The following is a 15,477-nucleotide window of genomic DNA, read 5'->3' on the forward strand; positions in this document are numbered from 1 at the left end:
GGCAAGTTAGAAGCAGCATGGCCTAGGGGAAAAAGCATGGACCCAGGAGTCAGAGGATCTGGGTTCTAATACCTGATTTGAAAAGAAGAGTTTATTTTTCTGTTGGTTTCTTCCACTTAAATCCTTAACGGGCCCAGATCACCTAGCCCAAGGCTAAGTCTTGTGGTCAATGGTATCTTGAAATCTAGTTTTGATCAGGCTTCATATGAACTGGTCAAGAAATTTTAAATTCAAGTAGTGAGCCCCTGTTAGTCTCTGGCAGGCAGTGAGATGTAACCTTTCTGAAACTTTCAATGCTCTATAAGCAATATATTCATAAAAAATATCACAGAAAGTTCCTGGATGAACCCTGGAAATTGAGCTAAGCGGAAAAAAATACTGGAAAGTTAATATTAAGTCTTTGGCGCTCTGTTAGAAAGTTATTGGTGGGGGGAAAAGTAAATATTGTATGAGTGAATTCGTGCTTTGGAGAGGTAGTTCTCTGAGTCATAATCTATTTCTTTAGGTCAGTGTCTTATTTTCCACCTAACCTTGTAGGCACTGAACACAGGCACTAACCACAGGTCTCCCTACATGTCTTGATGAAATCTTCAGAGTAGAAAGCCATTTATCTTGGAGTTGCTCTCTTTGAATATTGTGAGAACTCAGTTTCATTTGAAATAACCAACTACATTGCAAGCTCTCTTTGCATAGGGAATGAGTCTACCAATTCTCTTATTCTGCTCTCCCAAGTGTTTAATACACAGCTCTGACCACAGTAAGCGCTCATTAATACCACTGATTGATTGAACTATATTGCTATATTGGTGTCATTAGGTAACTATGCACGTGACCACTATGTGAACCAATGTCTTTATTAAATTAGCCAAATAAGTACCAGCAATACTTTGAAAAACTTAAGTTTAACTATTAGCCAATCTTCCCCCACCGAGGAGATTTGAATTAATGTGGATGTCTGCTACCACAATTATTTTCTGATTTACAGTGTTTGAGAAATACTGAGACACCATTTATAGCAGACATTTGGGTTATGGTTTCTCAGTGTCACGGTTTACTTTTAAACCATCTTTTCTTATACTATCCCTTTAGAAGAAAAACTTAGGACAGATTTTTTTTAAAAGCTCCCCCTTACTTATGTCCTTCCTCTAGCCTGAAACTCCCTCCCTCTTCTTATTACAGCAGACCACCACTCTCCCCACCTTCAAAGCCTTATTAAAATCATATCTCCTCCAAAAATCCTTCCCCTACTCCCTCTTCCCTCCCTCTTTTGCATTGCCTGTGCACTTGGATCTGTACCCTTTGTGGCTCAGTGGGAAGAGCACGGGCTTTGGAGTCAGAGGTCATGAGTTCAGATCCTGGCTCCACTGTGTGACTTTGGACAAGTCACTTAACTTCACTGTGCCTCAGTTACCTCATCTGTAAAATGGAGATTAAGACTGTGAGCCCCCCGTGGGACAACCTGACCACCTTGTAACCTCCCCAGGCTTAGAATGGTGCTTTGCACATAGTAAGCGCTTAATGAATGCCATTATTTGATATTCATCCTACCCTCAGCCCACAGCACTTATGTACATATCCATAATTTACTTTAGTGTCTATCTCCCCCCTAGACTGAGAAGCAGCTTGGCTTAGTGGAAGGAGCACAGGCTTGGGAGTCAGAGGATGTGGGTTCTAATCCTGACTCCGCCACTTGTCGCTGTGTGACCTTTGACAAGCCACTTCACTGTGCCTCAGTTACCTTATCTGTGAAATGGGGATTAAGACTGTGAGCCCCACGTGGACCAACCTAATCACCTTGTATCTCCCCCAGCTTTCAGAACAGTGCTTGGCACATAGTAAGCGCTTAACAAATACCATCATTGTTATTATTATTAGCTCCTCATGGGCAGGGAACATGTTTACCAACTCTGTTGTTTTGTTCTCTCCCCAGCACTTTGGTACAGTGCTCTTCACACAGTAAGTCCTCAGTAAGTACCCTGGCTTAATAGAGATGGCAGGATCTAAAATATGAGCACAAGACTCTGGGATTCTGTATCCAAACTCAGCCCTTCAACCCTTTCCTGGATCTGGTACCCCCAGGGACCTGAGCCTGTGGCTTAGTGGAAAGAGCATGGGCCTGGAAGTTGGAATAATAATGTTGCTATTTGTTAAGCACTTACTATGTGCAAAGCCTGGGTTCTAACCCCGGGTCCACCACTTGTCTGCTGTGTGACCTTGGGCAAGTCACTTGATTTCCCTGTGCCTCATCTGTAAAATTGGGATTAAGACCATAAGCTTTTTGCAGGACAGAGACTGTTTCTATCCTGTATCTACTTAGTACAATACCTGGCACATAGTAAATGCTCAACAAATACCATAAGTAAAAATCAGAGCTATTTATAGAGCACCCACTGAGTGCAAAACAGTATTCTAAGCACTGGGGCTGATAATCTTCACAAGGAGCTGACAATCTAATGGGAAAAACACTCAAATTGTTCACAAATTTGTAGGAGCAGGAAGAAGGACAAGGCCATAACAGGGAGAAAAATAAACATACGGGGTTGAAATGGATGAATAAACAAGTATATACATGTGAATATAAGTGCTCAGGGTAGGAACAAAATACTTGTCATCCCCTTGAGGGGACATGAATATCCATGCATTTGCCATGAGTCAATTTATCATTCAACACATGTACAGCCACACAATGGCCCTAGTGTGAGATATGTATATATGAAGCGTGGAGGGAGAAGTATGGGCTGCCTGGGCCGATGTCTAACCCATCTTATTTTTATTTTTATTATTATTATTACACTATTCAAGGGCTTAATGTGTGTCAAGCACTTTTCTAAGTGCTGGGATAGGTTCAAGTCAATCAGACACTGTTCCTATCCTTTGTGGGGGTCATGTTCTTCGCAGAAGGAACAACAGGTACTTATTGAATCCACAATTTCCAGTTGAGAAAATAGACACAGAGAAGTTGTGACTTGCCCAGGTTCACACGACAAGCAATTTGCAGAGTGGGATTAGAACCCAGGTCCTCTGAATCCCAGGCCAGTGCTCTTTCCACTAGGCAATGCCTGCTTGCCCTGGCTTTGTTTTCAGGGTGCATCCAGGCCTGTGAAGAGTCCCCCCTACATAGTCCTCAAAGCATTCTCAGTCAAGCTTCAATCCCTCTAGGAATCCCACCTCCTGCAACAAACTTGCCCCAAATAATTTCTCATATTATCCCTTCAGCTAATTCTAGCACTTAGGAGCTTATTGACTCTTGCCTAACTTTCACTTATAAACTGTAAGCCCGTTGTAGGCAGGGACTTTGGCTGTTTATTGCTGTATTATATTCTCCCAAGTGCTTAGTACAGTGCTCTGCAAACAGTAAGCACTTAATAATTAAGATTAAATGAGTATATATATATATAAAATACACATATATATATATACACATGTGTATAGACATACATATTCATAGACGCTTTAGGTATTTACTTGTACCCTCTAGTTGCAAAACGTTTTATATTAGTCTCCCATTAGAATACCTTGTGGGCAGGGAATGTGTCACATCGATATTTGCCGTCTCCCAAGTGACTAATACAGTGCTCTGAACCAAGTGGACACTTAATGAACACTTTCTGTGACTATTACTAATGTAGACTTTCATTTGCATGTTGAGTTAAAAAGCTGATAGATTTTACCAAAGTCGCCTCAAAAGGGCTGAAAACTAAAATACTGGCTTCAACGTAACCTTTCCCCAACCCAAACCAAGATAACGTTTCTGTTCTCAATAAAAAATCCTTCATTTTAAGAGCTGGGCACGGTCTTTGGGGGGCTGACAATGTTGGGGGGAGGGGAGTTGAGGGGATGAAGGAGGTATACTATTTTGCCTCCAGCAAAGTAAACTCACCCACAGCTAAGGCTCATAAAGTGTTTGTACTCCTCTAACTATAATGGGTAATGATATTTGTAGAAAATATTTTTCAGTTTTTATTTTGGAAGGCCCAGGTCTTGGCTCTCAACAGGATTCAGACACCTAGGAAAATATTTGCACACCGATTTATTTGGAATTCTTACTAAAATATTAACCTAATGGCTTCACTTTTTTCTTCCTTATGGGTAGAGGAAGTGCCTTATGCAAAAACCACAGTGCAGTTATAAGAGCAGGGCAGCAGCAAAAAGGAGCAGCTGGGGGGCTCAGGCCCGCATCCTCGTTTTCCTCCATTTCCATCGCCCTCTTGCAAGATCTCTGACATTGAGAGGGAGTTTAATTCGAATTTAACGTCCGTGACGGACCAACTAGTCACTGGGGCCAGATAAATTCATTGCTCTGGAGAATTGCTGATGAGAGGACTATGTCCCCTCTTGAAGTTAATCATGAAGAAGGGCAGTGTCTAATGTTTCAGAGGACTAACATGAGAGGGAAGGATATTGTGGTGCCGGAAAACTGAAGTGCATATTCTATATGCTAGCTTTATGAAACTTGCTTACTTCCTGTTCTTCCTTTGCCATATTAGGTGGTAGAAAATCTCTTTCCCCCTTTCCCTCCCCCCCACCAAAAAAAATCTATTAAAAGTAAAATCGGCTACAATACTCATTTCAGTCCTCCTGACGCCTCCGCGTACTCCCCACATCTGAATGCTGGGTTCCCTTGGTTGCCTTTTCAAGGTTTTTCAATTGCGCAATTCAAACATTTTCTCCATCTTATTTTCACAGCCATTGCTAGTGCTAGTCCTCCCTTATTGTATGCATTAGTCAAGGCCAAAATAAGGAGAATGTTTCATTTTCCCTTCCTTCCCATCGTCCTTTAATGTTGCATATCTCTATTCAGATTAATGCCTTGGGGAGTTCAGGGCCAGCTGAAAAGTGAAATATTTTGTGCTCTTTTTGTCAGGTTAGGCTGGCCATCTGGTAACAGGGTTCCCCAAGTTAACGTGACCTAGAATGAACCAAGCAGCCAAGCAAGATGATGGCTTCTCTACTTCTCCTGCTGATCATCTGTCTGTCAAAGGCATTGGCATGGTGGTTCAAATCAGTCAATCGTATTTATTGAGCGCTTACTGTGTGCAGAGCACTGTACTAAGCGCTTGGGAAGTACAAGTTGGCAACATATAGAGACAGTCCCTACCCAACAGTGGGCTCACAGTCTAAAAGACTGTTCAAAGTTTGCGTAGAAGCATTCTGGGAGTCGTGGACCTGTCCCTTGCTATGCCAGGCTCAGATCTGGAAATAGGCAGCCAAATAGTGTTTGGTTTTCATTTTCCTCCAGGTCATGGGCTGGGTGGCGGAGAATCCAGGACTCTTCTGGGCCCCACACCTCTGGGCTAAAGACCCCAGGGGTCCAGCCAATATCAGCACATCTTTGACACTCCTCCCTCCCTCCAGTGGAGGAAGACTCCGGGTCCCCAGGAAGGGCTCAACTTGCATGTCCTTGGTGACTCAGAGTTTTCTGGGCCAAATTGGATCCCCCGGCTGTCCCAGAAACTGAACATGGAAAGTCTTTTGGTTTGGACCCCCCGGACCATTGTCCCATGCCCCCATTGCCCCAGGCCCTCATCTTGTCTGGTTCCAAGTGGAGGAAGAGTCTCAAAAAACCCAAAACTACAGGGCCACAGAGAGTGGGTCAGCTTCCTCATTCCATTTGCCTCTGGTATAATCTTTCCCTAACCAGTTTTGTTCATTCCTTTGAAACAATTCTGGGTGTGTTTAAACAGTTCTTATAGAGCAGAAAAACTTAGAGAAAACTTATCAAATCTTCGCTAGATTCTGTTATTTCATGTACTTTTTGTGTCTGCAAATAGTCATTAAAAAAATACAGTACAGACTGATAAGTCTTTGTTATAAAGTACTTTATAGAAACCTGACATTTTCACAGAACCTCCTGGTTTGCTTATCCTTGTGCATTTTTCTGCAAGTGGTGTCTTTAAAGCTCACTATGGCAAGGGAACATGTCTGCCAATTCTGTAGTGTTGTACTCTCCCAGCGTTTAGTACAGTGCTCAGCACATAGTCAGTGCTCAATAAATACCATTGATTGATTGAAGTATGTTTGAAATCGTGTGCTTCTGCAAGATTTTCTTAAATTTCTACCTGAAAGATAGCTTGAGAACAGTGTCAGAGTAATGTCTACATTTTCTCAGCCACTGAACACAACAAAAAAGGCTAGTTTTCCAGTTATTTTCTATGTTTTTATAATAATATGTCTGCTTAGGGTCAGAATCAGTAAACCACAAAATAAACCAAAGGCTGACATTTTGTTTGGAAGGTGCTGTAATGTAGTCCTGACTATGTATTATTGTGTTTGTAATATTTTTTTTTTTTAGGTGCACTTTTCAAGGTGATTGCCCACCATCAAATAGATCAAGTAACTGGCTGAATATTTTACATGGAGCAGAAAAATGTCCTAAAATCCAGATAATTTCAAAGGGTAGAGACAAGGTGAGAGGTTGAGTGTGTTGAACGATGTAATTTAATTTTGCATTAATTAATAAGTTGTTCCTCCAATTCCCCTGTATTCCCTGTTAGGCCCCAAGAAGCACATGTTTATAGAAGACTGATCTGCATATGAACCCAGGTAGTTGAACTGAAAAAGAAACAGATGTCTTGTCATTTTTTTTTTTTACACCTCTCTAGCAGGAGGCAGGTCATAGATGCTTAATTCAGAGGTTTGTTGAACAGATGTGCCTGGGGTGTGGCTTAATTATGCTACAAGATTTTTTTTCTTTGGTTTTTATTTTTTATACTGCTGACTCTTCTTAGTGTTTCCAGGAAGTGTTTATGAGAAGTACAAATTGAGTTCAGATTTTCTAAAAAGCTAGACCATTACAGTACATGAAAATTGCCTCTGACGAAGCAGTATTTGGGGTGATATGCAAGTGTACCTGAAGGGTATAATAAGAAAGCAGGATTGTGAAGAATGAAAGTGTTTTTATAACTCATTTATAGTCCAGAAGCCCTTTTTCTTTAACTGCTGTCACTGCTGTTTTCACATTTATTCCAGCATATGACTGCTCGGCCAGGGCAGGAGCAAGAGAGTTCACACATGCACAGATTAATGCCCAGTAGGAAAACCGAACTGAACGCCCTTAATCCTGCCTCAGAACTCTAACACTACTATATGGAGAACATTTTCTACCCATTTATGCCACCAGTTCTGTGAATGATTGGCCAAAAGCCATACTGAAGTTACATGAACTAAGCTGACTTTGTTTCATTCAGGTGTCACATTATCAAGGAAATATTCCAATTTCTTTCTTTCCCATCCCTTTCCATTTCAAAAGGCAAGAGCTGTCTCACTTAGGATGATCTCACATGTAATAAAAAGTAGCTTAGCTTTTAATAAGTAATAAATAATAAGTGATTCAAGCATTCAGGATATGATGGTCCAGAGCTCGCCATTTTGAATATATTTAGCCAATATTGCATCCTGTAGTCTTCCAGATTATTGCCAAAACTCCAGAAAGACTGGAAGTGTGTCATTGTTGTTGAAATTCTCTTGGTATAAAAATTGATTTGGGGTTTAATTCTGCATGGAACAGACTTCAATCCAAAGATAAGGGTCACAGTGCTATGTCAGTAAATCAATACTTTTGGAACTTTTTTTACCACTGGCCTAGCTAAGAATGCTAGTGCCAGCATATCTGTCTGATTGAATGGTAGCATTTCATAGTTTTCCCATCTCCCATCTCTATCCACCCACCTCTGGCTTCCCAGGTCATCTTGCAGCAGCTGTCAGAGTGGAGGAGGAAGTACAGGCCACAGCTTTGGGCAGCAGTTGCCGATCAGTTTCCTTCCAGGCCAGTCAAGAGTCAGCATGAAGATGCAGTCCCTTGTCAGACCTACTTTGTTGTTTTTCAATCTTAGCTTGTTCATTCTGACCAGAGCGTGCTAATAATAAATGCCACAAGTTACACTCCCAGGTACATTCCATGAACATCTTTTAAATTGCTCTCCAAATTACTCCTGACAGTGGGGACCTTTATGGGCTTAGGTAAGTCAGTGGGCTTGGGCAAGTTCCCCCAAAACGAAAAGGTGAGGTGGATCTAAATGGGATGGGATGAGCTCTGCTGCTCTCATTTTTCATCTTTTGTGCTTCCTCTGAGGTCTTGGGTCATGGCCCCTGAATCACTTCTGCAAGTGTGTAGTTTTCCTTATTAATCCAAGGTGTCCCTGAGGCAGCAGCTCAGGCATGGCCCTACTCTGTGGAAGTGGGGTGGGATCGCATTCAGGATCCGTCAGGAGTTGGGCCAGGCTCAGAACTCAGCTTGGTGTGTGTTGGAATGAAGGAAACATTTTCAGCCTCTGAGGGGCAGGCATGGGCCCTGTGTCCATGGATTTGACTATTAATGATGGCATTTATTAACCGCTTACTATGTGCAAAGCTCTGTTCTAACCGCTGGGTAGGTTACAAGGTGATCGGGTTGTCCTATGGGGGTCTTACAGTCTTGATCCCCATTTTACAGTTGAGGTAAATGAGGCCCAGTGAAGTGACTTGCCCAGAGTCACACAGCTGACAATTGGTAGAGCTGGGATTTGAACCCATGACCTCTGACTCCAAATAATAGTAATAATAATAATAATAATAATGATGGCATTTATTAAGCGCTTACTATGTGCAAAGCACTGTTCTAAGCACTGGGGAGGTTACAAAGTGATCAGGTAGTCCCATGAGGGGCTCACAGTCTTAATCCACATTTTACAGATGAGGTAACTGAGGCACAGAGAAGTTAAATGACTTGTCCAAAGTCACACAGCGGACATTTGGTAGAGCCGGGATTTGAACCCATGACCTCTGACTCCAAAGCCCATCCTCTTTCCATTGAGCCATGCTACTTCTCTTGAATCCTTTAAAGCATCCAACATTTGAGTCTCTCCAAGTTTGCTTTGACCTGATGTCTCTGGAAAATAACCCAGCCTTGGCCGGAAAGGGAGTTTCTTGGTTTTTTTGGATGATGCTAGTACAGGGAGAAACAGGTCCTTGTTTACCGGAAACTGAAAAGAAGTTAATAACCAAGGGCTTTCTTCTGTTACTTAGAGCATATTTTAAAACATCCTGTAGTTTGAAGCAAGGAATAAAATCAATGTTATTTGTAGTCAGGGGGATGCTTTATTTTGGAGTTCCTGAGTACCTGAGGCTTCTTGGTATATGAACTCTCCATTCCCAAAGGACCCAGTACTACACTAGATTTCTCCAAGAACGTTGCCCTGTTTCAATCTGTGGATTTTTAATATATTTGAGGAAAGACTTTTCAGGGCAGATTCAGGAGGGCTGTTGATTGGCACGCCAGAGCTTCCCTTGCCTCTGTTAGCATTAGTCTGCGTTCTTTGTCTGCAGTCCCATTGCGGAAGTCATTTTTTCAGTGGAGTTTCCAGGCTGCCTGTCTGCCTTTCCCTGACTGCAGAATTCTTCTAGGAACTTGGTTCTAGGAACTTGGCCATGCTGACATTCAAACTGATTATCTTGTATCTACCCGAGCACTTAGTATAGTGTCTCATGCGTAGTAAGCACTTAGCAAATGCCATTAAAAAAACTCGTTTGGCTGGGGGAGGACAAACCTTTCTTTTACAGTGTATAAGATGTTTGGATGCGGTAGTTAAACACAAGTCTATAGAAAGGAAATTTTTTTATTCTTTTTTTTTTTAAACAATCAAAAAAGATTACTGTGACTGCAATGAGAAGCTTTATGTCTCCCTTGGAAGAACATTCATCTTGTGTGGTGAAAAGTGCAAAGACCAATAAAGAACTTTGTAGAAATGAAAAGCAAGCCGTGAACTGCACATGTACTATACCAACCACCAAACTAACCGAAAGAGGTAGGTTTTCGTATTTGGAGGGTTTGGATGTGGGCCAACTCTGCATGTCAGTGAATGAAAACCGAAGAGTAAGGATGTTTGAAGTGTGAGAAAAAGATCTCAAAGTCCGGGTAGCAATGGGAGGGATGAAATGAAATGTCAAGAAAACAGTTTTTCTGAGCGCCTCATGCAGCCATGGACTTGGAGGGGCCATGGTGGAGGGACGAACGATTCTCTGGTGAACTTATGAAAGAAGTCAGCTCATCTGAGCCCTAATAGAGCTCTCTTCTCTCTGCTCTCAGCAGAGCCAGTTTGTGGCCTGACGCAACTTGATCATCACCTCATCTGTCCACATCTCTCTGCCTGGGTTGATGCACAGTCCTAGTGATGGGTCTAGAGTCCATCTTCATCAGGGCTATGTCAACATCTCTTTTGTTCTTTTACAAAACACTGTCCATCCTATTGGTGATTAATATAAACTAATAAGTAATATTAATAACATGATCCCTACACACCGTAATTCAACATTAGAACACCCTTTCCATCCCAAGTTTCAATCTGTCTTTACAACTTTGCTCATAGTAGTTAAACATTGCTTGTGTTGGACCCACTGAAGCAGCATACAGTGTTTTAAACCTGATACCTTTCTAATGGCCAGGTGTGAAAGGATAGGGGGAGGGAAAGTACTTTCCCAGCTTTTTATTTTTTTTAATTACCTTGGTTTTGATTCATTGCAATTTTAATGTCCTTTAAACTTTTTACGGGCCTTCCATTCTCTGTTAACAGTTAAATGGCAATGCATATTTTGTAGATTTAAGCCTGCAGGTTCTATTTTATTAGAATCTGTGGAACTAACACATAAGTAGTTAAAACTATGAATTATGTATACTTCTAAACTGGGAATTTTTCTGAAGAAGGTCCAGGATATTCTTCCTGTGACTTTCTGTTTCTTTGTCTCGTTATTAGTGTTCTAGACCGCTCACTCTGTGTGGCATGCTCTATTCTTTAGCTGTCAATGGCAGGTTGAGTTAATGATTTCAAGTGGGTGTGAAAGATATAAGTGGGTTTAAAAATGGTTGCTTCCCAGCAACTCTCTACGGTAGGCTTTGAAACCATAATGAATTCAGATTTGTTCAGTGAACATTTCCCTGAATGGTTCAGCTGCTTGGTATGAATGGCCCACAGAGAAGAGGGAGAGATGCACTGATTGTGAAATGGTAAAGAACATCTGGAAGGCCCGTAGCCTGATACACAGTGATGACAGAAATGGATAAATGATCTCTGCACTTACACACAGCCTTTGTTGGCAGTAGGCAACTCCCACAAACTCCTTTTTCCCCTTCCAGATCTGTCAGCTGTCCAGGTGTCATTCTCTTCTGGTTCTTGGAGTCTATCAGAAACATTTGACCTTACTAACTGCTCATCATTTACAGAGTAAGACTTTTTCACTTTCAATATGCCAGTGTTCAAATTGCCATTTGTTCTCCTAGTTTCATAAAACCAACTCTCTCTTTAGATATTCTCAAAGTCCTACTCAAGTGGTATCTCATCTGAGGTCCTCTGCAAATGACAGGACTAATAAATTTATCTCATTAAGTTCCTTGAGGGCAGAGCGGGCAGGGATCATGTTGTCCAACTGTATTGTACTCTCCCAAGCACTTAGGATGGTGCTCTGCACAAAGTACCACTCAAAAAATACTATTGATGATTGGTAAAAATTCAGGCTATGACCAAATGTTTGGAGAAGGAATGAACAGGTGTGGCTGGATAGAGGAGCTATTTGGTTAACTTGAGAAACATTTCACCAAAGCATTTGTTTACAAAAGGAACATTCTATCATATTGAGGGAAATGTCCTTTAGAGAATTGATTGGCAGTCAGTGAGACACATCTTGACCTTTGACTTCCTTTCTAGAGGAACCATATGAGGAAAGAATAAGTACTTGGGACCATATAATATAGAAGTGATGAAAAACCGTTTGCTTCCTCTAGACCTAGTTTTAAAGAGAGGAGAGGAAAAATGGAGGGATTAAGAACCCTCTATCAATTTTACTGAGTTCCTAAGTGACAGGAACAGTGGAATGCATGCTTCTGTACTGGTCAGTGAAAATACTTGAACTTGATGCCTTAATTACTGTAAAATTCAGGAATTGTACCCTAAGGCTTTCTGCTTTAGTGCAAGTTCCTGTGATGATATTATTGGAGACAGTGGTGTTTATTGAGAGCCTCCTTTGTGCAGGCACTGAACTAAGTGCTTGGGAGAATACAGTAGAATCAGTCCCTCCCCTCAAGGAGCTTGCAGTCTAATGGGGGAAGACAGGTACTGAATCAATTATAGGTAGCAGGAAGCAATGGAATGTAAAGACAGGTACATAAGTGCTACAAAGGGGGAGGTTGAGCATCCAAGTGCTTGGATGATGTGGAAGTTTCGATTCATGCTGAAGACCAAGCGTTCAGAGGAATAACTTTTGAAAGCATTAAGTGGCTCTTCCATGTTTCCAGGTGCTTAACGTGCATTGAAACTGGCTGCACATGGTGTAAAGGAGGACAAAGGTGTGTTCATCCTTTAGGGGCTTGTGATCCTCCTAATTATGGGACGAACCAGGTAAAGTGTATTGTGATTTTCTTCGTTAAGTGCGTGACCACCCATTGCCCACCCAGCTTGGACTGGCTCCAAAAATATTATGGGGAAGAAATAGAAATTGCCTCCCTCTCTCCCCCCCGCCCCCCCCGCCCAAGCCCAAGAATGAATGTGCGGGGAGAGTGCTTAAAGAAGCAGTAACTCCACTGCATCCTCCGGCCACACGCCTCTTTGACTTTGAATGATTCCTTACTTCCTCTGGGAGTAAGAAAGACCTGGGTTCTAATGTTGGCTCTGCCACTTGTCTGCTGTGTAACCTTGGGCAAGTCACTTAACTTCTCTGTGCCTCAGTTACCTCATCTGTAAAATAGGGATTAAGACCGTGAGCTCTTTGTGTCCAACCCACTTATCTTGTATCTACCCCAGCATTTAGTACAGTACCTGGCAAATACTAAGCACTTAACAAATACCATAATTATTATTATTACTCTGAGTTCTGAGCATGCAGGGAACCACTTAGAACCATGTGTGGCCCAGATCAACCCCCAGAGGCACAGGTCACTTGGGACTTGTTGCCAATATGTTGCCAATTTGTACTTCCCAAGCGCTTAGTACAGTGCTCTGCACACAGTAAGCGCTCAATAAATATGATTGATGATGATGATGACTTGCCTGGTGTCCTGATGGACCAGGCTGACCCTGATCCCACTCTCACTTTCTTGGATCAATGCCTACATATGGATTTTTTAATTCACTTAAATATATAAGAAATACTTTTTTTAATTTTTCAGGATGTCTGTCAAGCAGCTAATAAGCAGGCTGAGCCCACCACATCACCTTCAGCAAACAGTCAAAAATTCAGTGGAGACAAGAATAACTCACAGCAATTTTCAAAGGTCAGATCATCTTTTGAAGAGTAAACCAGGCATCAGTTTACTCTTTGTATTTTTTGAAATTTGAAAATTATTCTATGTTCTTTCCCATTGTGGTTCTTTTCATCATCTTGAGTTTTAATGAAGTTTTACTTAAGTGGTTCAACACATCCAAAACCCCAAACTCTGTGAAAGAAATCCGAACTTGGTAAATATGAAAAACGGTGCTGTTTTCATGGCAGGAGAATTTGAAAGGTGACCGCCTGCAGGTGTCTCTGAGGAAGCAACAGTCTTTCCCATTGAATTTGATTTGAGTAGAAAGATTATTTGAATTCAAATTCAAGTCCAGTTAGAAAACTTTTGGAGTTTTCTTTCTATAGGAGAAGCCCCAATTCCTGTGTGTGCATTAGTGTAAGTGAAATTACTTGTCACTTGAAAGTTTCTTTTCTTGTAAGAAAGTTACTTAATTAGTGATTATATATTTGACCATCCTTTGGATACTATCGCCAGTGAGATTTCAACCCTCTGCATGTGTGTGTGTGTGTGTTTGTGTGTGTAGCTGAAACAGCTGATGTGTGACTCAGGAATGTGTGCATTTAAAAGGTTGCTCTAGCTGTTTTCTTGCATTCACTACCTGCCATTTCTTTTCCTTGGTATCACATCTTCCCAAGGCTTTTATTCTAAATAGAGTCTCCCCCCATCCCTAACTACCAAACCCCAGTCTGATCTGTCTGACTCAGGCTTCCAGCTGTTCTTGGCCAAGCACTGTCATCTGAAGTTTTAGCTCATTTTATCTTTAAAATGTTCCTTCTGTTTGCTTTTCTCCCAGGTCAGCTCACCATTCATATCTCTTTGGATGTGTAGTCATTCGTTCTCCATATGTTGCCACCTAATATGAGGGTACCAAAGTGTCAGTGCTGGTAGAATCACTGCAATTTAGGATCTTGGTGTCTGCTGACCTGTCTTGCCATTTGATGTTCAGTGTGACTTGTACAATTTGTGAGACTGGGATGCCATCTGATGTTCAGTATGACTTGCATAATTTGTGGGACTGGAATTGCCCTACTGGCATGCACTGGGCAAGGAAAAAAAACCAATTAACTCACCTTCCAAAAAAATAAAGGGGATAGGGAGCCTGAACAAAGCCCCAGGGGAGGCTGCACAAAAGCTCTGGTACCTGATGATGAAATAGTTTCCCAAACAGAGTGACGATCAGTAATAAAACCCTCAAAACTAAAAAAATAAAGGGGTTAGAGAATCTGGCCAAAGTCCTTTGGGGGAGGTTGTAGAAAAGGCTTGGTAACTGCGACTGAAATAGTTTTCCAAACAAAATCAGGATCAGCCATTAATATTTAATCAATCTTCCATTTGGAGAGACTGCCAAAAGGACATTCAGATTTGAACTGTTCGTCCTCTAGGCTTTCAGTCCTTCACAGATTGATTTGCAATCATAGACCCAGGAATTGGCAGAGAGCGCTCCTTCATGGGGATTAGTTATCAGTTTCTGTGTTTTACCAATTCTAGAGAATATCTTATCATCAGTGTGTCATCTTGTCTACCTCTAGGGCATAGTCATCATCATTTAGCAGCTCCTTTCCATTAAAGTCAAGAACGTTCTAGGTTGCTTTTGGCCTTTTGAGTTGAAACATTTTCCAGATAACCAGAATTGTATTCTAACACCATCCTCTTTATGTTCTTTGTCGTATTCCCAAGTGTGGTTTTTTGAAATAGGTTAATGTGTCCATTGGTGATGGAGCAAGAGGTGGACAAGACCTTTTCAATTCTGACATAACCAGCCATTTCATCAGAAAGTTGCCATAAAATCTGGATAAACTTCTCAGAACTGCTAAATGTGTTGAGCAGGGGCTAGTTGGTTGATGTGATCCCTGTCCACAAAGAGCTTATGGTTTACAGGGGGAGGTAGGCATTTAAAATAGAAGGGATAGGGGAAATACTAGAGTACAAGACTATTTGCAAAATTATAATAATAATGGTATTTGTTAAGTGCTTACTATGTGCCAAGCACTGTTCTAAGCACTGGTGTAGATACAAGGTAATCAGGTTGTCACTTGTCACAGCAGACAAGTGGCAGAGCCGGGATTAGAACCCACATCCTCTGACTCCCAAGCCTGTGCTCTTTCCACTAAGCAATGCTGCTTCTCTAAAATATTGTGGGACTTGGGTGAATATCAGTGAGCTTAAGGGGCACACAGCCAAGTTCATTCATAGTTGACAGAGAGGGAAGGATGGCTAGGAGAAATATG

At 41.6% G+C, this 15,477-nt stretch overlaps 1 protein-coding gene across 2 annotated transcripts in view; it reads left to right on the forward strand.

Annotated features, from left to right (window-relative positions):
• Positions 1–15,477, forward strand: part of PLXNC1 (plexin C1) — a 136,123-nt gene that overhangs the window by 41,473 nt on the left and 79,173 nt on the right. For both annotated transcript variants that reach the window (XM_038756939.1, XM_038756940.1), the window contains exons 5-9: positions 6,293–6,407; positions 9,626–9,782; positions 11,108–11,195; positions 12,263–12,365; positions 13,133–13,237. In XM_038756939.1, the coding sequence (XP_038612867.1) occupies positions 6,293–6,407; positions 9,626–9,782; positions 11,108–11,195; positions 12,263–12,365; positions 13,133–13,237 (568 nt within the window). The remainder of the gene's footprint in view (positions 1–6,292; positions 6,408–9,625; positions 9,783–11,107; positions 11,196–12,262; positions 12,366–13,132; positions 13,238–15,477) is intronic.

This window comes from Tachyglossus aculeatus, chromosome 14 (genome assembly GCF_015852505.1).
Source record: "Tachyglossus aculeatus isolate mTacAcu1 chromosome 14, mTacAcu1.pri, whole genome shotgun sequence".
Classification (NCBI taxonomy): domain Eukaryota; kingdom Metazoa; phylum Chordata; class Mammalia; order Monotremata; family Tachyglossidae; genus Tachyglossus; species Tachyglossus aculeatus.